The sequence below is a fragment of the Calonectris borealis genome, chromosome 17 (genome assembly GCF_964195595.1).
Source record: "Calonectris borealis chromosome 17, bCalBor7.hap1.2, whole genome shotgun sequence".
Taxonomy (NCBI): Eukaryota; Metazoa; Chordata; class Aves; order Procellariiformes; family Procellariidae; genus Calonectris; species Calonectris borealis.
The window spans coordinates 3,758,180-3,783,106 of record NC_134328.1 but is presented as its reverse complement, the minus strand read 5'-3'; the positions used below and the strand labels follow the sequence as shown (position 1 = coordinate 3,783,106).

General features: G+C 60.3%; 1 protein-coding gene across 3 annotated transcripts in view; it reads left to right on the top strand.

Moving 5' to 3' along the window:
* MTCL2 (microtubule crosslinking factor 2) overlaps window positions 1-21,035 on the top strand; it is a 31,775-nt gene extending 10,740 nt beyond the window's left edge. Inside the window, exons 4-16 of one of the 3 annotated variants that reach the window (XM_075166322.1) lie at window positions 2,683-2,745; window positions 5,622-6,854; window positions 7,853-7,972; window positions 8,157-8,282; window positions 8,655-8,885; window positions 9,062-9,169; window positions 9,464-9,631; window positions 10,706-10,957; window positions 11,131-11,202; window positions 11,590-11,660; window positions 11,915-13,364; window positions 13,460-13,601; window positions 19,286-21,035. In XM_075166322.1, coding sequence (XP_075022423.1) covers window positions 2,683-2,745; window positions 5,622-6,854; window positions 7,853-7,972; window positions 8,157-8,282; window positions 8,655-8,885; window positions 9,062-9,169; window positions 9,464-9,631; window positions 10,706-10,957; window positions 11,131-11,202; window positions 11,590-11,660; window positions 11,915-13,364; window positions 13,460-13,601; window positions 19,286-19,395 — 4,146 coding nt within the window. In that variant the 3' untranslated portion in view covers window positions 19,396-21,035. Of the gene's footprint in view, window positions 1-2,682; window positions 2,746-5,621; window positions 6,855-7,852; window positions 7,973-8,156; window positions 8,283-8,654; window positions 8,886-9,061; window positions 9,170-9,463; window positions 9,632-10,705; window positions 10,958-11,130; window positions 11,203-11,589; window positions 11,661-11,914; window positions 13,365-13,459; window positions 14,539-19,285 lie in introns of those variants that run through there. The other 2 variants (XM_075166320.1, XM_075166321.1) reach the window with 2 other exon arrangements.
* Window positions 21,036-24,927: the final 3,892 nt, after the last annotated feature.

The following is a 24,927-nucleotide window of genomic DNA, read 5'->3' as shown; positions in this document are numbered from 1 at the left end:
CCGGGAGGCGTCCCCAAGGCTCTGCCCGTAGCAGGTGTCCTCGCCCTGCACCGCGGGATCCCCCATCCCTGCTCGCGTTGCTGAAACCCAAACCGTGCTGCAGATGGTTGCGAAACCTGAGCAGCGCTTGCCCTCGGCGAGGCATGCTTCATCCCACCCTGCGGGCACGGGATGGCTCTACCCAGTCCCAGGGGGGGCTACGGGACTTCCCCCCTGTACTAGAGCCACTTTATGTGTCCTCGGCCACTTGCTCAGCCATGGGCCATGCCCAACTCCCACCGGCCAAAGCTCTGCACGATGTGTGGAGTCCGCCGAGTCCCTGGCACAGTGCCCGGTGCTGGCTGTACCCTGACTGCATGCCGCTGGTTCAAATTGAGCTGAGCCGCGGGGCTGCATGGCAGCAACGTCCCAGCAATGTCCCGGTCGTGTCCCTGCGGTCCTGCGGAGCTGGGAGGGTGCACAATCCCATCTGTGTCCTGGGAAGCCATGTGCCACGCATGTACCCATACGCACAGGTCCAGGGCGCTCCGTGCCATGCCGGGTTTGGCTCCAGCTCCCGGCCAGGAGCGATGTCATCCTCAGTGACAGGAAAGGCATCCCGGTGACAGCGTGGGCTTGTGATCCGTCGCAGCACTTGTAACCCACTTCCCTACTGCCCGGGATGCCTTTGGTCCCCGGGGAGCCTTGGGAAGCATCGCTGGCTGATCCATCAAGGCAGCACGTGGGAGGAGACGTGCTGTGGCAGAGCTCGGGCCCTGCTCCCACCGAGGACGGGGACACGACGCAGGGAGGGCTCTCTCTGCCCCCAGCCGTGCTCCCCTGCGCGGCAGGGCAGGGAGCCAGCACACGGCTTGGCATCTCCGCGGCCGGCTCCGGTTAACGGCGGGGCCAGCTCCTAGTGAACAGCAGGACCCGGCCACAGTTGCAGCCCTCTGTAGCCACCTTCTCGCAGGGTGGCAGGGAGCAGTGTCACCCCAGACCGGGTGTCTTGTCCCTCCGCTGCACAGCCTCCGCTAACAGGCGTGAAATGGGTTTCCCTGCAGCCGGCGAGCGCGGGCTGAATAACAAATGGCAGCAGCAGGAGCTGGGCTGGAAGACTCTCGCACTTGAAAAACAGGCAGAGAAAATGGTTGCGTGGTCAGCGTGCAGGGAGACCTGAGCGCCAGCTGCTGCCTTGCCCTGGCAAAAGAGCGTGGGACAGGATCCGGCCCTTCTCTGCAGCTGCGTGAGCCCAAAGGGGACGCTGCTGGCTGGCACGAGACCCAGCACAGCTCAGAGCACAGCTCCCCGAGCTCCGGATGGCGTGTCCCCAGGCTAGCAAGGGCATTGGGGTTACTCACTGATTGCAGAGCGCTAATTAGACAAACGAGTGAGTTAACAGCCCTCCTCCACCTCCTCCCTGCTGCTGGAGGGCGCAGAGCATGGCAGAGCTTGTTAGCAGCCAAGCCAACATGGAGCGGAGGCTGCGCAGGGCTGGGCTCACCCCTCAGGGCTGATTATTTCTACCTTCCAAGAGGTTTCTCCCATAATTGGATAATTGTTGGGATGGGCAGATCATCCCCAAAGGCGCATGCATTTGCCCCTCCAACTCTGCCCCTCCGTGGCATCTCCTGGGGGGCAGGAGAAAAGTGGGGACCGGTCCAGCTTCCCCGTGCCAAGCCTGCTGCATCGAGCTCGGCCGCGACGAGACCCTTAGGCACGGCCGCCCCAAGAGATGCACCCAAGGTGGAGCAATGTCAGCTGCCATCTGACCCAGGGTGCTGTGCTTGGGGCCGGGCGATGCCCTTTGCCAGCCCCAGTCCCCAGCGCGGTTGGGGCGAGGGATGCCGACGTGGCACAGCCAGCCCCCGGGAGAGGCTCTGCAGCAGCAGCAGCTCCAGCGATGGTCCTGGCCTTAATAGGAAAGCCTGGAGCCCGGCACCTTGGCACAGGCAGCAGCTTACATTTCACAGCTGCTTTCTTTGGCTGCTGGGCCTCAGCGCCAGCTTGGAAGTAGGTCCAGGGCAGCCGCATGGATCGGCCGGCGCTCATGGGGGGCTGCGTGGATGTTCTTGAGGGTTTTCCCCCAGCTCCCCTCCCCAGATAACTGGCCCTGCTCTGGGCACCCGCTTTTTTGCCTCCTTCTGGTCTCTTTTATTGCTCTGTCTGGCCTCCCCATCTCCCAGCCGTCCTCGCTAGCCTGGAGATCGTCCCTTGTGTCCCCAGAGTCCCTGAGGGCAGAGTCAGCATCGTCCTGCTGAGGAGCCCACCCCATAACTGAGCAACCAGGACATGTCCCTTGCTTGGGGAAGAGGCGATGGGGAACGTCATCACCTGCTGCTCCCACACTGGGATGCCCTGAGAGCCATCCCCTGGCCTGGGGGCTGGATTCCCCGCTCCATCCAGCCCTGACGGGACCTGGACCGTGACTCAGCCTCTCCACGGCTCATTTCCTGCTCACTCCTGCTCTCTCGCTGCTCGCTTGCCTCCAGGGGGAATTTCTGGCCAAACCTCATGACATGATGCTTGCCAGTCCAGCTCCCCCAAAGCAGAGGGCCTCAGCCCACCGGGGTTCTGGTGTTTTCCTGGGGTTCACAAGCAGCTGGAGATGTCAGCGTCGATGTCCATCCACGCTGGCTCTGTCTGTCCGCGCCGGGGTGCCGTGCCATTGCTGCGGGTAACAGCTCTCCCTTCTTTCTGCAGAATTCACTGAAGAAGCGGGGGTCTCGTTCCATCGGGAAGACTGAAAAGAAACCATCGGTGCAGGTATCGGTGCCGGCGCGTCCGGGTTACGCCACCAGCACCCCAGGTCGTGGTGCCAGCTGGAGACTACGCCTGGCCCAGAAGTAAATCTGGGCATGGCAGCGCCATCCCCTCGCTTGCAGGGCTTTCCTGCCTTTCAGAGACCCTGCATAAGGGAGGGATTGATGTGCTGGGCCATCCTCATTGTCCTCAACCGCTCCCTTGTCTCATTTATCAATGGAGCATCAGTGGCCGGTTGGTGGCTTTAACCCTTTCCGTGTGTCGGGGCTGCAGTAAGGAGCTGAAGGACTTTGGCTTTTACATCGCAAAGCTGCTTCTGCTCTTGGGTTGTGGCTGTTGCAGCCTGCGTCCCTCCTGCCTGCGCCAGCAGCTCTGCTTGAGGATGGCCTGGGGTTTGGGGGAGCTGAGGGTCCCCGTGGGGAACGGCGCGAGGCCGCCCTGCCCCTGCCCCACGCTGGGCTGCCGGGGCAGAGCAGGGGAGGGGGGATTTGCCGGCAGCAGCAGGATTTCAGCTGTCACTTGCTGTTGGGCTGAGCCGCTGTGACTCGCTAATGCTGTTACCGACGCTCGGTGGGGCAGAGCTGCTGTCGCGGGAATAGAAATGCATGTGTTTTAATGCTGGAAAAATCCGCTTTCAAAGGCAAAAGACCTGACAGGTGTATTTTGGGGAGTAGATCTGCTCCCCCAAAGCCGGGGCAGGGAGGGGAGACCCTGTCAAGACACTCCTGCCGCGCGCTGCTGAGAGCATCTCATGGCGGGGACCCCGAGCACCCCGAGGGTTTGCGGGTGACCCGTGTCATTGCTGGCACTGCCCACTCTGTGCAGCCGCGGGACGGGGATCCCCAGGCCCTCAGAGACTTTCCCCTTCGGTCTTTTATTGATCATCTCCCTTTAACTCCATTGTTGAGAGCCCTTCCAGGCCAGCTGATGGTCCCAGAGTCCTGCCCCCATTTCCCCAAAGAGCAGAACGTGGCTTTGCACGTACACCCGGCTGTGCCCCGAGCCGAGGGGGCTGCCCGGGAGCCCTTCCATCACCCCCCTTCCTGAGGCTGAAGTACAGCCCCTCCTCTGCCTCCTCCCCCTGGGCTGCAGTAAAACCCCCCTCTGCTTCCCACATCCCTGCAGAGCTGAGACCCCTCAGCCTGGGGACACGGGGCTGGATGTGGCCCCAGCTCTGCAGTGGGACCAATGCTCCAGGAAGGAGCCAGTGCTGGAAAGCGAACCCCAAGCTTCCCCGGGTGCAAATGCCCCTGGACATGGCCCCCCCCCCCGGCTGCTCCCTCTCCCGTGCAGCCGTGGCCGGGTGGCCCCGCGGGCACAGATGCTCGTGACTCATCGGTGGCTTCCTGGGCCCCTTTCCTGCCCGGCCGTGCTGGGTGAGCATCGGTGCTCACCGAGAATGGAGGTTGGGGGGCGACAGACTCAACACTGAGGTCTGCCCCGGACCCCAGGACCACTTGAGGTGGTCTTGGGGACGTGTGTGTCCCTCCAGCGATGCCCAGGGGCAGAGGGACACGCCGGGCTGCTGCCTTTTTTTTTTTTTTCCCTGGAAAAACAGGAACTGAGGTCATGTCTGCCTCGGCGGGGAGAGCTGCCTGCGCCGGCCCTCCCCTAATCTCCGCAGCTAATTAGGGGGGGCACAGCTTTAATGCGCCTTAGCGAGGCCATGTCTCTGAGTGCGAGCGCAGAAGAGCGCCAGGGTGGTTTGTATGGTCACGGCAGGGCGTTTGGGGGATAAAACAGCACCCCAAACTCATGGGACATCCCCCCCCTCACCCTGGTCTCGATATGAGCAGCCCGGGAAGTTCGCAGAGTAAATAACTGCTGCGGGGTTTGGGGGGTGTGAGCGTGGGCATGGCTGGGGGGCCGTGGGGGGTCAGGAGCACCCAAAGAGGGGGACAGCTTGTTTCTGCCAGCCAAGGAAAATAGGAAAGGGGATGAGTTCAGGCAGGCAGAGGGATGCCACGGCCAGCAGCCACCCAGCCAAAGGGCTCGGCCACCTCCAGCACCCGCCCGGGGCTCCAGCGGGTGCCACGGGGTGAGGGTCGCAGCCCGGCCAGGCCCCTCCTGGCAGTCGCCGCACCAGAGCTCAGAGCACTCGAGTGACCCCGCGGCACGGGAAGCCGCAAGCTGGACGTCAGGAAATCCTGGTCCTCCATCCAAAAAGCTTTCCAAAGCAGAGAAACGGTCTGCCTGGGCAAATAGCCGAGATCCTAAATGCTAAATTTAAAAAAAAAACCCACATGGAGGAAAGGTCCCAAGAAGCAAAGGGGCTTGGAAAGGGACCAGCGAGCTGATGCGGGGGGTTTGCCTGGCTTTTCTGTCCCCTGGCAAGGTGGTGGCAGCAAGGACGAGCGCTGGGCAAGGGCTGGGACTTCGGGAGGTTTCCAGCTGAAACCACTGCTTCTCCACCCCGTGATGGAGCGTTTGGGGCTGAGCGGGAGGAGCAGAGCCCCGGCGGGGGGGTTGCAGCGGCAGCAGCGCCAGTTGTTTAAGTGCTTGCCAGCTTTTGGGAGGAAACCTTGTTGGTGGCTTTTATTCTGCTCTGCGGAGTCTGACAGCTTTCCATCCCCCTCCTCCCCGCGGTGGATTGGGCTGCGGCAGGGCTGGGCTCGGTCCCTGCATCCCCGGCGGTGGCTCGATGTCCTTCCTGGGGCTGGAGCCATGGGTGTCCTTGCCCAGGCATCCTGCCCTGTGTCCGGGCTCTCCCTGAAAGCCTCCAGGATGGATCTCAAAGTTTTTTTTCCCCCTCCATGAGCAGGGGCTGCAGCTTCCCCGGGATCACCGGGGTGGGAGGGCGGCATGTCCCCAGAGCTCGCTCGGAGCCACCGTGGCCCCTGGGAACGCTTTTCTAATGCCCGTGCCCTCTCGGTCCCCAGGAGGACAGCGCGGACCTGAAGTGCCAGCTGCATTTTGCCAAGGAGGAGTCGGCCCTGATGTGCAAGAAGCTGACCAAGCTGGCCAAGGAGAACGACGGCATGAAGGAGGAGCTGCTGAAGTACAGGTCCCTGTATGGGGACCTCGACAGCTCCCTCTCTGTGGAGGAGCTGGCCGACTCTCCCCATTCCCGGGAGGCCGAGTTGAAGGTCCACCTCAAGCTGGTGGAGGAGGAAGCCAACATCCTCAGCCGGAGGATAGTGGAGCTGGAGGTGGAAAACCGCGGGCTGCGGGCGGAGATGGACGACATGAAGGGCCAGGGGGACAGAGAGCTGCCGGGGCAGGACGCACGGTTCCTGGCGGGCGTTTCTGGTTGTGGGGACGCGGGGGACACGGTGGCGGAGCTGCGCCGGCACCTGCAGTTCGTGGAGGAGGAGGCCGAGCTGCTGAGGCGCTCGCTGCTGGAGCTGGAGGACCAGAACAAGCTCCTCCTGAACGAGCTGACCAAATACAGGTCGGACCATGAGCTGGACGTGACGCTGTCGGAGGACAGCTGCTCGGTGGTCAGCGAGCCCTCGCAGGAGGAGCTGGCCACGGCCAAGGTGCAGATCAGCGAGCTGAGCGGCAAGGTGAAGAAGCTGCAGTACGAGAACCGCGTGCTGCTCTCCAACCTCCAGCGCTGCGACCTGGCCTCCTGCCAGACCACCCGGCCCATGCTGGAGACCGACGCCGAGGCCGGCGACTCGGCACAGTGCATCCCCACCGCCGGCTGGAGGGACGGGATGGGCAGCACCGAAGCTGACGGGCAGGACAGGGTGCCCGGCGGTGGGAAGGTGCCCGATGGTCCCGCCAAGCTGCTCAAGCCCAAGGACCTGGAGACTTTGCTGGGCATCCGGGACCAGGCGATGCTTGTCAGCAAAGCGATCGATGTCTTGATTTCGGATGCCAACGGCTTCACCTCCGGGCTGAAGGCTTGCTTGGACAACGAGTGCGCGGAGGGGCTGCTGGGCGAGGCGATGGGTAGCGGCGGCGAGAGCCCCAGCGATGCCAAGCTGATGAACGTGCTCCTCATGCGGCTGGGTGTGCTCCAGCAGGACCTGGGCTGCTTCACGAGGAAGGTGGACCACCTCACTGGCGGCCTCAAGGAGCACACGGACTCTTTCCCCTTCTCTGGCCCCAGCAGCCACGATGCCACCAAAGAGGGGCTGCAGAAGGAGCATGCCTCCGACTTCCAGGTACGGGCTTCTTCCCACGTCCCCCGCAGCTGCTGCCGCTTTATTTGCCGCCCCCGTTTCCTCCCGCTTTAACAGAGCAAACCCCGATCCCCAACGTAACCTCCCTCCTGCCTCTCCAGAGCAAAACCCAAACTAACACCTCGCTGCATGCCAGTGGCACCGGGGACAAGGTAGGACTCTGCTCCAACAGAGTGTGCCCAGGGCAGGAGGCGGTGGGCATCCTGGTGCATCCCGGCACGGGCTGGTCGTGCCGAGGCTGCCCTGCCCATAGCCAGAGGCTCTTGGGTGCGATCCCACCTTAGCGGGGCCGACTTTTTGGCTGCTCTCCCCCGGCTCAGCCCAACATCCCCAGCTCGGAAGCTTTTTGTTTGCTGGGGACGAGGTGGGTGGGAGGAGAGCAGCCTGCAGCCTCCCAAAAGCAGCCCAAATTGCGGGGACCCCAGTTGCAAGAAGCCTCAGCCCCCAGTGGTACCCAGGCAGGGTAATTTGGAGAGCAAGGGCTCCAGGGCAAATCTCCATCCCAAACCTTGGGAGCAGCGGAGAGCAGCTCTCGCCCTGCCGTCCCCCTCCTCTCCGGGGGGTCCAGCTCGTGCCGGGGGCCAGCGATGTCAACGGTGGTTGGGGCCGCGGGCATAAGCCCCTTTCTGGAGCACACTCGCTTGTTCAGAGTCCTATTTTTCTGCATGTGGTCCGACCAGCCCCAGGTCCCAGTCTGCCCCAGTCACTGCATGGCACCGTAACTGGTGTTTGCACATTTTTTCCCTCTTTCTCTCTTTTTTCCCCTTTCCCCAAACAATCCAGGCCACGTGTCTCCTCATCCTGTGTTTCCTTTTAGTTTCCGCATTGTCTCCCGCCATGGTGATGAAGCTCCTTCTCCTCCTCATCCTTTTTGTTGTCTTGTAGTTCTTTACTGTTTCGGAGACCCATTGTTTTGTTTTCTGGCTTTTTTTTCTTCCCGCTCTTTTGGTTTGTTCTCATTAACTTGCCCACGCATGCAGCAGCCTGATTTTAGGGACGCCGACCCTTACCGCATCCCCCACGCCAAGGACACGGACCCCACGCATCCCCGGAGCTACAAAACCTGCCGGCCTGAGGAGAACGACTCCTACGCCACCGAGGTACGACGCAGGCAGGGAGCTGTGTCCCCTTGGCCAGCGGGGTTGGGGACAGGGCTGCGGGGACGGGGCTGTCCCTCTTGAGAGCCGGGGACAAGGGAAGCTGTAGAGCCCCATCGGGGAGGGACACGGGGAGGCACGGCCAGGCGCAGCCCACCGTCCCCATCCCCTCCCCGGGCCGTTGCAGATGAAGGAGCTGCAGCTGGTGCTGTCGGAGGCCAACGAGAGCCTGCGGGGACTGCAGGAGCAGCTCTCGCAGGAGAGGCAGCTGAGGAAGGACGAGGTGGACAATTTCTCACAGAAGATCTGCCAGGTGAGTAGGCAGCAGCCCCGATCCCTGAGAGACAGATGTCCCCACACCCACGGCCGTGCCACCTCCAGCCCCAGGCTGATGACCCACTTGGGGACCCAGGTTTCACCTGGGACCACACACAGCGTATCCCATCTTCAAGGGGCACAGGTGGTGAGCACATTCCTCCTTGCACGTGGGGCATGCAGCCATGCAGGGCTTCCATCCATGGCGATGCCTCGATGGCCCTGCTGTCCCCAGCACACTGCCAGGGCATTGGAGCTCCCCAAGGGTGTTAAATATGGGGCCAGCACCAGGCTCAGCCTGGACTCTGGGGCGAAGGCACCACATCGCTGCCACCAGCCCCTGTCCTGGAGCCCGCGCATCTCTCCACAGCTGAAGGAGGACCACCAGAAAGCACTGCTGCGGCGGGAGTTCGAGCTGCAGAGCCTGAACCTGCAGAGGCGGCTGGAGCAGAAGTTCTGGAGCCAGGAGAAGAACCTGCTGGTGCAGGAGTCGCAGCAGTTCAGGCAGAGCTTCCTCCTGCTCTTCATGAAGCTCAAGTGGTTCCTCAAGCGCTGGCGCCAGGGCAAGATGGTGCACAGTGAGAGCGAGGACTTTTTGGAGGTACTTTGGGCTGAGGGGCTCCTACCTTGGCTGCCGTGGAGGGGGGACCATGCTGTCGGGCATCCCCGGGGCTGTCCCTCGTGCCTGATGTCCCACCCAGGGCTGCCTGGGTGTCCCCCATCCGTGGCCGTAGGCTGTGGGTCCCCTCATCACCCCAGTTGTGGTGTCTCCCGCAGGTGAACAGCATGAAGGAGCTGTACCTGCTGCTGGAGGAGGAGGAGCTCGCCCCGCAGCAGCAGGCAGACAACAAGACGTGCACTGGAGACGCCTGGACCCCCAACACGGTGAGTGGGATCCCCACGAGCCCAGGGGGTGGGCAAGATCAGCCCCCGCTGCGGCTGCGTGGCATGGGGTAGCAGCTCCTCTCGGGGTGCATGGCTGGGATGGGATGCTTCCCGCTGGCATGTCACCCCCAGGGACGGTCCCCTGCCTTGGTGGCACCCCTGTCCCTCACCCTGGGGCTGGGCAGCCTGCGGGGCTGGGATGCAGAGAGGGAAGCTCCCACGGGGTCCCACCCCGTTGGGTCCCCTCCGGTGCAGGGCCCCAGCTCCCTCCGCTCACCCCCGATCCCCCGTCAGCCCAACGAGTGCATCAAGACGCTGGCGGACATGAAGGTCACCCTGAAGGAGCTGTGCACGGAGCTGCGGGAGGAGCGGCGCGGCGCCAGCGAGCTGCAGCAGCAGTTCACCAAGGCCAAGGCTGCCTGGGAGATGGAGCGCGCCGAGCTCAAGTGCCACATCGCCCAGGTGGGAGCCCCAGGCACCCTGCGGGCTGGTGGAGCTCCCCCTTGCCTGGTGGGGACGTGGGGCTGGGGGGCTGCCTGCACCGTGTGCCAAGCGCTGGCTTGTTGGGCAGGGCTGGGAGGCAGGGTGGCACTGTGGGAATCTCAATTAGCAGCCGCTCCGGCAGGCGAGTTTCTATGGCAACGGGGCTGGCACGAAAATCTGACTGTGGAGCAGCAGAGGATGCTCTTTATTCCTCCGCTGGGTTTGTCTGGGGCGGGCGGGATGGTACCGGGGCTCAGCATCCCTCCCCAGGACGGGCATCTGGGAGCGGCATCAGAGCCCTCCTCTCCTCCCCTCGTGGGTGGGGGCTCTGCACCCCCACGGGTGCTGCAGGAGGGATGCATGGCTGCGGGAGGGCAGGAGGTGGAGGGAGGGCAGCCTCGGCACTGGGGGAAGCTCCTGCCTGCAGAGGCCGTCCCAGCAGTCCCCCAGCCCTGCCCTCACAGTGATGAGGGTTTTCTGCTCCCTCGCACTGTGCTGGCAGCAGCCCATGGCCGTACATCAGCTCCACTCCCCAGAGCGGGTGCCAGCACCTTCCAGGCAGGATTTCTCCAGGCAGAGCTCAGCTGTGGTCCCCAGTTCCCCTCCCTCCCCCCGAACAGAGAGCATTGCTGCCGTGGCGGCAGCACCCCAGTTTCAGGTGCCTGCCTGGCTGCCAGCAGCAGCATCCTCAGGGTCCGCTCTGCCAGCCCTGCAGGTGGTGATGCCCCTCTCCAGGAGCCGGGGCCAGCAGGCAGGATTGCAGGCAGAGCACAGCCGAGCAGGCAGGACATTCAGCCCGTGTCCCACCGGGTGACCGTCTGCCGGGCCGTCTGGCGTGACATGGCTGCAAGCCAGGGTCGGCTGCAGCTCTGCTCTGCCCACGGGCGAGCTGTGCTGTGCAACACGGCCTTCGGGACATGCTTATTGCCCCACCTGGGCAGCATGGGACCTGCCCTGGGAACCGGGATGCCCACAGCCTTGCCCCTTTGTTGGGGATGTCCAGCACCATGTTGGAGCCATGGACCCCCCAAAGCCACCAACGTGTCCCCACAGCTGGAGTCGAAGGCAGGCAAAGGGATAGCGGAGCGCACGCTGCCGGACTGGAAGGTGGCGTTGAAGAGGGAGCGTGAGGAGCACCAGCATCTCCTAGCCGAGTCCTACAGCGCCGTCATGGACCTCACCAAGCAGCTGCAGATCAGCGAGAAGAACTGGAACCAGGAGAAAGTGGAGCTGCTGGCCCGCTTCAAGGAGGAGCAGCAGCAGGCAGAGCAGCAAGCGAAGGACCTGCAGAACAAAATCAACCAGGTATGGTGTCCCCCCATTGTGAACGTGTCCTCCAGCCTCTGCCACTTGACCCCTCTGTGTACCCCAAGAGCATGCAAACGCTCTCAGGGCATGCACCGGGGCAAGCAGCAAATGCTTTTGCTTGCCCAGAGGGGCATGTGTTGCACACGTTGAGTGACGGATACGTTCTCCAGTTGCAGAAAGGAGCCAACCCATGGGCATTGAAGCACTCTGAAATGGAGAAGCACGGCAGCAACTGGAAAGAGGTGGGCAAGAGAAGGTGGAGGGCTCTCAGAGTGCTCATTGGGCTCAGGTCTATCCTAAGGGTTAGATGGGAGGTCGTGTGAACCCCAAATAACACCCTCTTGAACAGCAAATGAGACTGCAAGGGGGAGCACCGGGGATTGGGGAGCATGAGAGGGTGGAGAGCGTGGCTGAACCCCAAGGGCTTCAGTGGGCTTATAAAAAGTTGATTTAAAATAGATGTGGGCACAGTGAGCCCCATGTAGCCCTGGGAATGGGATGCCAGGCCTGGGTGCATGGGGGAAGGTGATAGTGCTGGAGAGGAACAGGGTGCAACCCCTGCTCCAGCCCATCTGTGTACTTTGGTCCTGTGCTTGCTGACACCGCAGCTTTCTTCTGTGTCCTCCTAGGCTCTCAATGAAAAAATCACAGACAAAGAGACAATCTCTGAAGCAGAAGCCAAGGGAACCAACCTCAAAAGGTGAGTGCACTGGTGCCTGCACGGTCCCCAGGGCACAGAGGACGCTGTGCGGGGCTGTCCCCGGGCTTGGCAGCCCCGGCAGCCGGGGGGAGATGCAGCCATGGTCCAGGATTGTCCCAGAGGCCAATGGCTCCCATGAGGAGCTGGACTGGGTGCCCAGAAGGGTCCCGTTGGGGTGGGAGCGGGGTGCATCCAGCTGCCTCCCAACCCGCTGCCCTGTCCCCTTGTGAGCCCTGTCCTCTCTCCTCCCACAGGACCAAGTCTGTTTCCTCCATGTCAGAGTTTGAAAGCTTGCTCGACTGTTCTCCCTACCTCCCTGGAAAGACCGCGCCGGGGCTGGGCGACCATTCCCGGGGCAAAAAGGCATCCGCGGCCACCCAGCTGCTGCCCAATGGGATCCGGGACAGTGCTGGCCTTCCTCCCTCAAACTGTACATATGTGAATATTGAGCAACCTGCTCCTGACAGCCTGGCCAAGGAGAAGCTGGGCATCTCCTCCTGGGACTACTCGCGGGCAAGCAGCCTCTCCGGGCACGACCCAGCCCAGAAGCAAATGCAGAGGAGCTACACGGCGCCCGACAAGACGGGGATCCGCATCTACTACAGCCCACCAGTGGTGCGGCGGCTGGAGGCACCTCTGGTGCACAGCAAGGAGGGGAAGATCATGATCGAACCCGGTTTCTTGTTCACCATGGCCAAGCCGAAGGAGCCGGAGGAGTCGGCCAGCGCTGAGAGCACCTACAGCCAGTGGCTGTGCAACTTCTCCAAGCAGCAGCGGGAGCTGCTGGACAGTGGCACGGTGGAGAGCGTGGTGCCACCGGTGCCCCACTTTCCCCCATCGCTGCATGACCTGGAGATCTCCGGCAACATGAGCGACGACATGAAGGAGATCACCAACTGCGTGCGGCAGGCCATCCGCTCCAGCTCCCTGGAGAGGAAGGTGAAAAGCACCTCCAGCCAGACAGTGGGGCTGGCCCACGTGGGCACGCAGACCATCCAGACGGTGAGCGTCGGCCTGCAGACTGACCTGCCGCGCGGCAGCGGCGTGCACGGCAAGAGCTGGTCCCCACGCAGCTCCTCCCTTGTGTCTGTGCGCAGCAAGCAGATCTCCTCCTCCCTGGATAAGGTCCACTCCAGGATCGAGCGGCCATGCTGCTCCCCAAAATACGGCTCTCCAAAGCTCCAGAGGAGGTCTTCCTCCAAGCTGGACGCATCCAAGGACAGGAGCCTCTGGAACCTGCACCAGAGCAAGCAGAACGGCTCTGCCTGGGCCCGCTCCACCACCACCCGCGACAGCCCCGTCCTCAGCAATATCAACGACGGCTTGTCCAGCTTGTTCAGCGTGGTGGAGCACGCGGGCAGCACCGAGTCCATCTGGAAGCCGGGCTGCCCTGAGAGCAGCCGGGCCAAGCCCGAAGCACCCAAGTATGGACTCGTGCAGGAGTTCTTCAGGAACGTCTGCGGGCGGGCGCAGAGTCCCACCGCCCCCCCGGAGAAGAAGGAGGCCACTGGGGAGGAGGGCAGCAAGAGAGCCGAGCACCCCAGCCCAGCCACCCACCACCCAGCCGAAAACATCTCCCGAGTCTTGAACAAGAAAATCCTCAAGCAGAGCAGCTGCGAGGACCCCAAGCCCTCATCCCCCGGCCAGGGGAGTAAGGACGCAGCCCTGCGGGACCCCGACCTCATCTCGGCCATAGCCAGCGAGGTAACGAGGCAGGGTGCCCCCCGGGGTGTCCCGCCATGGCGGGGGACGGGGTACCCAACCCCTCTAACCCTGCTGTGCCCTGTCTATCTTTGCAGGACACGGCGTGTGACTGCAGCTCCCAGTCCCTCACCTCCTGCTTTGCCCGGCCATCCCGCTCCACCGTCCGCCATTCCCCCTCCAAGTGCAAACTGCACCCCACAGACCCCCCCAGGGCGGAGGAGAAGCCGGGACCCTCGAGTGAGTGAGGACGGGGGGCCAGGGGACGCAGCGTGCCTGCTACCCACTCTCCTGCTGGAAGAGCGCCCGCGCTGACGCCCCGCGGGGGCCCCTCTCGGAGGCGGCGCGGGCGCATCTGTCTCCTAACCGTCCCCTCGCCCCCGGGGACGCTTACGAAGCAGATGTGGAGCCGGCCGGCAGCCCCGGGGTGTGTGGGAACATCCCGCCGGGGCGGCTGCTTGTGCGGAGATCCGCTCCCTCGGAGCCGCTGCCGGCACTGGGGGGTCCTCGCCAGTGCCCACCGCCCCGGGCATGTCAGCTGAGACCCCGTCATGCTGAGGGCTCGCCGGGGCCCCAAGAAGGGGAGAGCTACCAGGGGAGGCTGCTCATGTAGATAGGGCAGGGCTGGGGCGAAGCGCGGCAGGGACGCCGTGTGGGTGCGATGGACAGAGGCGTGATGCTGTGTTGGCCCCCGTGGGTGGAGGGTGCTGGCTCTGGCCCCTGCGGCCGCTGCCAGCGCTGCCCGCCCTGCCCGAGCTCCAGCGCATCCCTGCCAGCCCCGATTGCGTCGCGGTTGCATCAGCCGCGGGGCTGCACGTGCTTCCCCGGGCAGGAAGGAGGCGGGGAGGGTCCCTGCGGTCACCCAGGCTGGGCTGGGTGTGGGGGCCCTCCCTGGCCACCCTTTTCAGGGGGGCCTCTGAGGTCTTTCACCACTGGGAAGGGTCCGGGCGGTCCCCCTGGCTCCTCCAGCTGCAGAAACGGGGCTGCCGGGTGCACAGCATGGGGAGAGACAGCGTGTGTGTGCGCGCACTCGCGTGCGTGCGTATCTCCTGCCACCATCCCAAGGGGCCACGGCTGTGCACCCCCCTGCATTGCACCCACTTCCCTGCCTGGGGCCACTTGTAGTTATTTGCTCCTCCAAGTGCTGAATATACAGAATATACATATTTCTCTTTTTTTTTTTTTTTTCTTTTTTTTTTTTCCCCTCCACTTTTGGCTCTGCCCGACTCCGGACAGCCTGCAATGTAAAACCAAGTGCATTTTAAAAATACCGAAATGAGCTATATTGGAGATGCACCAATTGGATTAAGAGATTGTGGGTTGGGAGGCTGCAGCGTGGCCTGCGGTCTGCGCGACGGGTCCCTCGGTCACCACCAGAAAAAGCCTTATCCTGGGAGGGAGGGGGGCAATGGCCGCAGTCCCCACGGCGGTGCAGAGCTCCTGGGGCTGGGGACCTGCATCCCAGCCCCACGCAGAGCAGCGTTGGTGCCCCTGTGCAGCCGCAGAAGAGAACAGCAATTTTAGAGGAGGCTGCCTGACCTATTTTCAAGCTGCCTGCCAGGGGCCAGGCAGGGATTCACCCAGATGGAGCTGCCTGCAGGTGCCTGCGCCTCCTGGGGCTCTGTGCGTTGCTCAGGGGCTGTGTACCTTGCTCTGGGGGCTCTATACATTGCTCCAGGGGCTCTGCGCGTTGCTCTGGGGCTCTGTACACTGCTCCAGGACCTCTGTGCATTACTCGGTCTCTGTACACTGCTCCAGGGGCTTTGTATGCTGCTCCAGGGGTTCTGTGCATTGCTCTGGGGCTCTGTACACTGCTCCAGGACCTCTGTGCATTGCTCTGGGGCTCCGTATACTGCTCCAGGGGCTCTGCACGTTGCTGTCATCTTGCAGCTTCGCTTAAAAAATGCTCCTGCTGCCGAAGCTGCTGCCCCCTCCCGTCCAGCCGCACGCTGCCCGCAGCAGGCAGGCTGCATCACTGCCACGTCGCAGCCTCCGTCAGCATCTCCGCGACAGCCGCTCACTGCCTGTGTCTCCGGACACACCAGCATCAGCCAGGGCCCAGCAGGCCCAGCACCGATGGCCTTTTGCTCCTGCGGCGCCTGGCCAGCCCCACGGGGACCCTCGTCACCCGGGTGCGGGACGCGCGGGGCAAGCGCTGCCCACCCTCACCAGCAGCCGGGGCCAGGCAGCATCCCTGCCTGCCACGGAGAGGTCGGGTCCCTGCACCCGGGCAGGCACAGCGCTGCCGCAGGCAGTCTGCTGCTGTACATAGATCCTTTTGGGGTGGTTTTTAGCATTTTCATTGATAACTGGGGTTTTGGTTTTGTTTGGGTTTTTTTTTTTTTTTTTAAAGACTCTCTACTTTTGGAATGTGGTTTCTCATTTTTACAACTGCCTTTTAATTATTTGTAATATTGGTCAGTTCTGTCTTACTCTGTAAATAGCGGTGCTGGGCACTACCCGCGGGGCCAGGGGCCGGCAGGGGATTCACAAAGGCGACGGGGAAAATTTGCTTGAGGTGTGGAGGTGGCTCATTTGGCCCTTGCCCCCGCGCAGCCTCTGCCCCCATCCTCTCCGCACACCAGCGCCCGGCAAAGCCAGGCTTTGGGCAAAGCCACGCTTCCCTGCCCTGTCCTCCTGCTTCCTCTTGCCAGCCCATGCCAAGGTCGCATGAAGGGCACCTTCTGCCCCGATGACGGGCCCCCTGCCCGCCCCGTCCTGCACCCCTGTACCATGCCTGCTTGTCGTGTGATGAATAAAGGCCCTGCAACCCCTCACCCACGCGCTCGGTGCTGCCTTCCCGGGCTGCGGTGGGGGGGTGGTGATGCCTGTCCTGTCTGGGGATCCGGTGCCACTGTGGAGGGGGGTGCGGGGTGGCTGGGGCACCCATGGGTGGGGAGATGCACCTAGTTCCTGTCTCTCCATCCCACCAGCTGCCCAGCCCATACACAGTGTCCCGTCATCTTCTCGCCCGCCATCCTCTCCCCGACCCCATCCCCATGTGCTGACCCCGGCTGTGCCATACCACCATGGCTCCCTGTCATCGCCCGTGGGTCCCCCACAGCCTCGCTGCCAGGGCTGTGTCACCCTGCACGGGGCTCCTCTCGGCTCCGCATTGTTCTTGTGATCCTGGTGCTTCTTACACCTCCCCTGTCCCATCCCATCCTCCCCAGCCTGCACGCAGACCCCGTATCCCCTTTCCCATCGCTGCCCATGGCTTCTTGCGCTTGTGCCCCTCATCACCTGCAGGTCCCAGCCTCCTCCAGGCTCACTACATTATACTGTCCCTTCCTGAGGTCCTCCATTGCCCACCGTGACCCACCCCGCCTTTTGCTCCTCCATCATCCTTCATGTCCCATCCATTTCGTCCCTGCTCTTTGATCCCCCATGTCCCATCCTTCCTTCTTGTTATCCTCCATCCTCAATCACATCCCTTCCTTCCTTCATGTGTTCTTCCATTGCCCACCATGTCCCATCCTTCTTTATCCTGCCTTTTCACCACCCACCTAACTCATCCCATCCCTCCTTCCTGTGCCCCTCCATCACCCACCCATTCCATTCCTCCTTCCATGCTCCATTACCCACCATATCCCATCCCTTTTCTTGTGCACCTCCATCTTTCATGTCCCACCCCTCCTTCTGCTGCTCTTCCGTTATCCACCCATCCCATGTCTCCTTCCTTTGCTCCTGTAACCCACTGTGTCCCATCCCTCCCTGCCAATGTCTTCCGTCACCCACCAAGTCCCATCCTTCCGTTCTGTGTTCCTCCATTGGCCACTATGTCCTGTCCCTCCTTCCTGTGCTCCTGCATCCTCCATCATGTCCTATCCTTTCTTGTGCTCCACCGTCACCCATCATCTTCCATCCCTCCCTGTTCTCCTTCACCCCTTAATATCACATCCCTTCTTCCACACTCCTTCCAGAGTGTGCTGCTCTGTCATCCAGTGTCCCATCCCTCCTTGCCGTGCAATGCTTCTCCATTACCCACCATGTCCCCTCCCGCTTTCCTGTGCTCCTGCATCCCACATTATGTCCTATCCCTCCTTCTTGTTCTCCATCACCCACCACACCCCATCCCTTCTTCCTGCGCTCTTCCATCACCCACCACCTCCCATCCCTCCTTCCTGTACTCCTCCATTGCCCTTCGTATCCCACCTTCCTGTCTTTCTGTCACACTTGCATCCCATCCCTCTCACCTGCTCCTCCTTCATCTACCACATCCCATTGCCCTCATGCACCTCCCACCATCTCCTCATGTCTTCTCTTCCTTCTCCACCTCCATCCTGTCTCATCCATCCTCATCCGTCGTTGCCTCCAGTTTCTCTTTTCTTTTCATATTCCTCATGTCAATGTCTCACCATGCCTTCTCATCCTCCATCAGCTCTCACCATCCTCCTCTACATCTTACCATCTTCTTATCCCTGCTCATCGTCCGTTCGCTCCCACCATCACCCCAACCCATTTCAATGCCCTCCACTTCTCATCTTTTCCCCATATTTCTTCATCCTCTTCTACCTCCTCCTATCTCCTCATCCCCCTCATACTTCTTCACTTCCCCCATCCCAAAATCCACCCTCACCTCCCACCATTGCCCCATCCCTCCACCTGCCAACAGGTGCCTCCTCCACCTCCACCCCCATATTTCGAATCCTCCCCGCCTTGTGCTTCTCCATTTCCCACAATCTCCTCATCCATCCTCCTCCATTGCCCACCAATCTTCATCTTCCTCTAACCCCTAAATGTCTCTCCATCCCTCCTGTCATCCTTGTCCATCTCCCACTGTCTCCTCATCCCTCCTCTTCTTTCTTCATCTCCACGTCCCCCTCCCTCCTTGTCCTCTACCACCTGCTATCTCATCTCTCCTTGTTTCCCTCTACTGCCCATCATTTTGCCCACCTTCTTCATCCTCCTCCACCTCCCACTGTCCCCCATCCTTCCCCATGCCCCAGCACCACCCACTATTTGCCTTTTTCTTCCTCATCCTCCGCTTCCTATCATCTGCCCAGTCCTCCTCATCCTCCTCCAACCTCTCTTTTCCTCTTCATTGTCCACTTTCCACCATCTCCCATACCTTCTCCCTCCTCCTCCATCTCATGCCTCTTCTTCCTCCACCTCAGTCTCTTTATCCCTCCTGTGAACCTCCACCTCCCATTGTGCCCATCCTTTTTCATGCTCTTTCACTTCTTGCCCTGTCTCTCCTCATACCTGACCTCTGGCTATCTCACCATCCCTTGTCGTTCGCCTCCCACAGTCTCCCTGTTTCTCCTCATGCTCCTCCATCTCTCTGCATCTCTCCATCCCTCCTTATCCTCCAAGTGTCCCACCTACCTCACAGATTTCCCCTCCACCCCTTCCTGACCTCCAACCATCCTCCCTTACCTCCAATCATCTTCCCTTACTTCACACCTCCCTCTCTCACTGTCCTTTCATTCTCCTTCACCTCCCAAATCCATCCTGACCTCCCATCTTCTCCCAGCCTGACCTCTCCAATTCTTCCTCTCCATCCTCCCTGCACTCTTTTACTCCCAGCACATCTGACTCCTACTGTTATTTTCTCCTTCTCTTCCTCCTTCCCCTGCCTTGCATCCCATCCCTTACCAACCCAGGAAAGCCACCTCCAACACAGCCATCCCTGATGCAAGCAGGAAGGGCCCTTACTGTTGGGGATGGGATGTGTGGCTAGGTTAGATGGAGAACCAGCTTCCCACCCCATCCCCACTACTCAAGGCACTTTCATAGTAGAGGTAATGGCCACAGCTTGCAGGCTGGGAGATTCATGCTGGACATCAGGAAACACTTCTCCCTAGGGCTGGTGCAGCTGGAACTGATCACTGGGGAAGTGCCCTCGGAAGGTTTCAAAACTCAGCTAGACAAAGTCACCAATGTCCTGATTTAGCATCAGCAATAACTATTTTGGAACACAGAGCTCAGCCAGAGCCCCCTGGAATCCTTTCAAGCACACACATCTTTGGGAGACTTCTCCAAGCAGTGGAGGATTTCCAACGGGGGCAAGAAAGGCCAGACATGGCTTTGAATGCAGTGCTTGGGATGCTGCAGGACATGAGGAACCACCCCTGCCACTTGCAGCTGCTCCATGGTGCTCAAGCAAGATCACCCCATGCTGCTCAAGCAGGACCATCCCACACTGCTCAAGCAAGCCACCCTATGTTTCTTGAGCAGGACCACATCACCCTGCTTGAGCAGGACCACTCCATGCAATTCGAGCAGGACCACCCTGTGCTACTCCAGCAGGACCATTCCATGCTGCTCGACCAGAACGACTCCAGGTTGCTTGAGCAGGACCACCCTAATGCTGCTCAAGCAGAACCATCCCATGTTGCTTGAGCAGGAACACCCCATGCTGCTCGAGCAGGACCTCTCCAGGCTGCTTGAGCAGGGTCATCCAATGTAGCTTGAGCAGAACCTTCCCATGTTGCTCAATCAGGACCACCCCATTTAGCTTGAGCAGGACCACTCCAAGCTGTTCAAGCAGGACCATCCCAGGCTGCTTGAGTACCATGGGCCAGGCTAAAGTGGCTTCCTGAAAGACTGCCAGATCCCAGGCCAGTGAGTTATCCCTGAGATGACCCCTCAGACCCTAGAGCCAGGGACCCTTGCATCATCTTTGTTTTCCTTCCCTCGGGCTAGGCCATGCAGGGACATGGCCATCCCCTTCCAACGACCTTATGGCTGCTCCAGGGCACAGGGCTGCTGGCACTGCTGCCAAGGGGAGGACAGGTCTCTTCTCCATCGCAAAGAAGCCCCATACCCTGAGGGACCTGCACACAGGGTCCATTCAAAGCATCCCAGATCACACGCACAAGGGCCAGCCAGCCCCGCTTGACTGCAGACTTTGCCTTGCAATGTTGGAGGCTCCCAGCCATGCCATGGAGGGGACCCTGCCCTTACCAAATTGATGTGTCTGAGGGACCATCCCACTGCAATACGGGCAGGGACAGGGCAGCCAGTGTCTTGACAGGGTGGGGGTGACATTTGTAAAGCATTCCTATCCACATGCCTTCCTGGCTAATGAATTTGGGGAAGGGTGGAGGGAATTTGCTACCTGTGTTAGAAACTAGCTGACCTTATGTGTCTCCCCAAGCTGGATTTCTTATTCCAAATGTTAAAACTGTTGTATATTGTACTGGGATTTTTACATTGAATTACTGTAGAAAACAAAAATTTAAACCAAGTCTGTTAAAAAATAAACATTAAAAAATCTCTATGAAAAAATAAATAAAAGCTCAAAGTCCTTTTCTTACAAATATGACAAAGCAGTGATGTGTCTCCAGTGGTGGCTTTCCTGTTCCCAGCCCTGCCTGTCCCCTGCCTGCCACAGCCACTGGGGACACCAACTATGGTGAAGATGCAGCTCCTGTGGTTTTGTAATACCCTGGGCGATGAAGGAAACAGCCCCCGTCTTGCAGCATCTGCATGACTCTGTGGAGAGCCCAAGCCCCTGGTGCGTGGCAGCATGGGGTATTTGTCAGTGGTTCCCTTGGGTCCCCAGAGGTTGTGCCACCCCCCACCGCCCCCAGGCAGGACACAGCCAAGACCACGGATGAGCAATGCCTGGAGCCCAGTTTTGGGGTCCTGGGTACTGAGGGTATGGCTGCGGTGGGACAGGCTGCTGCCTGTCCCCACTGAATCTGGAGGCAGCTCCCGGATGAGTTACCCACTGCCTTTTACCCTGGCCCGTGGCGCTGCAAGGTCCAACATGTTTTCGCAGCAAACGGCCGGTCCCTGGGCCAAATCGCAGCCCCGAGGCCTCAGCAGCTCAGAAGGTTTGGTGCTGGGGATGCATGAGACCACATCACCCTCTGGCGTCAGCACCGACCGCAGCTCCGTGCCAGCCCTGCTCCAGCCATGTCCCTTTGCTCCCAGGTCTGCCTGGCTACCAGTGCATCCTTGCACCACCCCAAATCCTGCTCACTCAAAGCAGGCCCCATCCAGCTCCCAGCATACGGACATCCCCACATGGTTTGGGGCAGGCATGGCCAAGCCAGAAGGAAACAAAGCAAGAGCAAAGCAGACCCGCTTTGTTGGGTGCTGTCATCAGCCCTCGCAGTCCCACCAAGCACCGGTGCAGTCCTACCCCCTAAGCTGACTGAGTGTGGGCCGTGTTCCTGTGCCAACATATAAGCCCTTGCCTTTGCCTGAGCTTCATGTCCAAGCGAGGTAGCGGGGTGTGGGGCTGGGCAACAGCCCCAGGCCCCCCCTGTGCAGATAGGTAATGGCTTTCTTGCTGTTGGGTACCGGAGAAGCATCCCCGTGCAGCTCAGCTCCTGGCTGCTTCAGGCTCTGGGCAGGGCAAAGCAGATGGTGCCAGGGGACAGTGCAGTGATGTGTGTGCCCCGACCCCATGGCTGGGATGAGATCCAGCACTGCCAGCCTATGTGCTGCACCATGAGACATGAATCCTCCATCACTGGCACTTTACAGCCTGCTTTGCTGGCACCTCGGTCACTGCATCATTGCCACCACAGACCCTGCACTGCTGCCACCTCAGACCCCACATCACTGGCACCATGTGCCCGGCATTGCTGGCATTGTGGACCCCGCATTGCCAGCATCGCAGACCTCACATGGCTGCCACTGCAGACCCCACATGGCTGCCACTGCATACCCTGCATTGCTGGCACTGCAGACCCCACATGGCTGCCACTGCATACCCTGCATTGCTGGCACTGCAGACCCTGCACCACTGGCACTGCAAACTCTGCATTGCTGATGCTGAGGACCCTGCACGGCTGGCACTGCAGGCCCTGCCACAGCAGACCTGCATGGCTGGCAGCTCATCAGCAGAGGGCATGCTGCTGCTGCCTGCCCGCCCAGGCTGCGTGGGCCTGTGCTACTCAAGGTGCAGGCAGGAGCCTGCAGGACATGGCTGCTCCATGGGCTGCAGTCACTGAGTGCCCCAGAGCGCCAGCTATCGCTGACTGCTCAATAAAACAGAGACAAAAGAAGGCGGCTACATTTATAGGTGGGCAAGGACACTCTCTGAAGCCTGGGGACAGCTATGAAGCCACATGGGGAAGCCAGTTATTAAACTCTCAACCTCTCTAACGTGCCGCTGATCAAGGCACCTTTTCTCCTGAGCCCAGTTTCCCTTCCTCTGCCACCCGGGCCTCTGCCAAATCTCTTACCGACCTGGCCCCCTCTTCCAGAATGAAAATAGCAGCAGCCGGCAGAGCCCAAGTAAACAAATGAGCCGCTGCGAGAGGAGAGTGCATCTTTATAAGGTTAATTGGCCCCATCTAGGAGACAGACAGACATTTTCTTGTGGCTAGATTGCTCAAAAAGCTCAGGCAAACAGCAGTAACATGTCTCCCGGGTTTGATTTATAACCCTGCTTGCGTTACTAGCTCATCTACATGTAAAATGATTATGAATATATTGTCTCTACTCTGCAGAGGGCTAAATTACCAGGCTCTGATATTCATCAGCTACTCTTTGAAGCTTAAAACAGCCTGAAATTCAGAGGTCTCTCTCCCAGTGACAGCAGAGGCAGGAATGAGACGGCTCAGGCTTGATCACAACCTGGCCTGTTTTAACACCCCGATACCCCGATAGCTGGGAGCAGCGGCCGGAGGGGAGGGAGGCTGCTTGAGCCAAAGGGCTGTGGTGCGAGCCATTGTGTGCCGGAGCCCAGAGCTGTATTGGTATTGAGCAGTTACATTTACAAACAAAGGAGCTGATAACTCCCAGCAGGACTGAAATAACATGCACCATGTTATCATGGCGCTGATTAAAATTTCCTCTGCAGCCAACGCAGAGGAGGAGTGTCATCAGTGGGGAGACGTATGCAATCCGGTGTTTAACCCCGCTGCCGCTATGTGCTGATTCATTCAGTACAAGTGAAGGGCTGCCCAGCCTGGCCATGTGCTGAAAATTAGCATAAAAAACCCCAGCAGGAAGATCCACAGCCAGGTCACATCCTCCCACCCCATCTCCTCTGGCTCACTGTGGCCTCACAGCTCCCAGGATGCTGCTTTGGGGATCCATACTGCTTGAGTCCACGCAGCACCATCACGTGTGGGAGAAGGGGGATGCTGGTGGGGTAGCCCAAGGGTGGTCGTGGTGCTGCACGGTGCCTTCCCTTCTGTCCCTGCAAGGTAGGTCAGAGCCTGCAGCACTGGCCAGCCTCGAGCTCTCTGCTAGCAGTCCTGCTGCTCGCCTCCAGTGCCATCTCCCACACAAGGGCCAGCAAGGTGGCTACCAGGGGCATGAGCATCGCAGGCCCGTTTTAGTCTAGCTAACCTTGAGCACATCCCTTTGGCAGCACTGGCCGGGCCGTAAGCTGACTCTTGCTGTCAGATGCCCACCCTGCTCCCTCTCTCACCCCTGCTCTGCAGGTCCCAGGAGCGTTTGCTGGTGTCACTTGGGATTCCTTCCAGGTCCTTTGCTCCTTCATTCTGCCCCTCGATTCCCTGCCCTTGCAGTTATCCATAGTTGTCCAAGAAAACTTTCCCTTCCCACTGCAGGATTTTCTGATAAAGCCTCCCACTGCCTCTGGCATCTCCGTGCAAGACATAAGCTTGGTTGTGCTGTGACATATTCACCAGGGGTTGGGTCCATGCTAAAAAGATGTCTTCTCTGATTACCATCAGTGACAGCCGCATTACCGAGCTATTGAACCTGCCTGGCCAGACCTGTCACAGCCTCACCAAACCCAGGTCCACGCTGCCCTGTCTAGAAGATGTTCTGGGATAAGTGGATGGGCAGTGGGAGAGGACATGGGTTGTTGTCCTCCCCCTCCATGCAAGCACATGAGGAGCCATCACACCGACCTCAGTGTTGCTCAGACACTTCTGTGCCTTCCTGGGTTGCTTCCTCCACTGCTGTGTGTTGCTTCCTTCCTGCCGTGCTGCATCCTGCACACCCAAATTTTGGCAAAGAAGAAAAGACATTCAGCTGCAGAAGAGCCCCTTCCACGGGTTTTGCTCAGAGCTGGTCCCAAAAGCAGCTGGCACTGAGAGCACCAAGAGCTGACACAAATTATCCTCTACACAGAGCCCATGCTCAGCGGAGCCTCATCCCAGGCAAACTGGGTACAGCCTGGCGACCCGGACGTGTGCTCCCATGGGAGGGCCATGCCACAGCATGCCTGGGACATGTCTCAGCAGGGTTCCTGTGGTGGTAGAGATGGTAAGGAGCATGGGGAGACCCTTCAAGGTGCATTGGCAGCGTGCACTCAGCGGGGCATGGAGGTTTTAACCGCTCAACTCACATGGATTTATCAGCAAACGCATTTATCAGCAAATGGATTTTAGAGTGGATGGGAGTTTGGATCAAGTGAGCAGGGTGGGGGAGGCAGGTGGAGGGAGAAGAGGTCTGCTTGTTTCAAGCTACCACATATCTGATATGCTCAGTTATTTGCATGAAAAGGGATGTGATTCACACACATTTTTTGGCAATAAGGCCAGTCAGAAGGGAATGCCCTGTGACCCCAGTTGGAGCCCCCCAGGTAAGTCAGCCACTCTACTGGAGCAGTGCTTTGCCCAAATTAACACAAGTTTCCCGTGCAAGTCTGCCTCCCACTCACCCCACCTTACAGAAGGCCAGA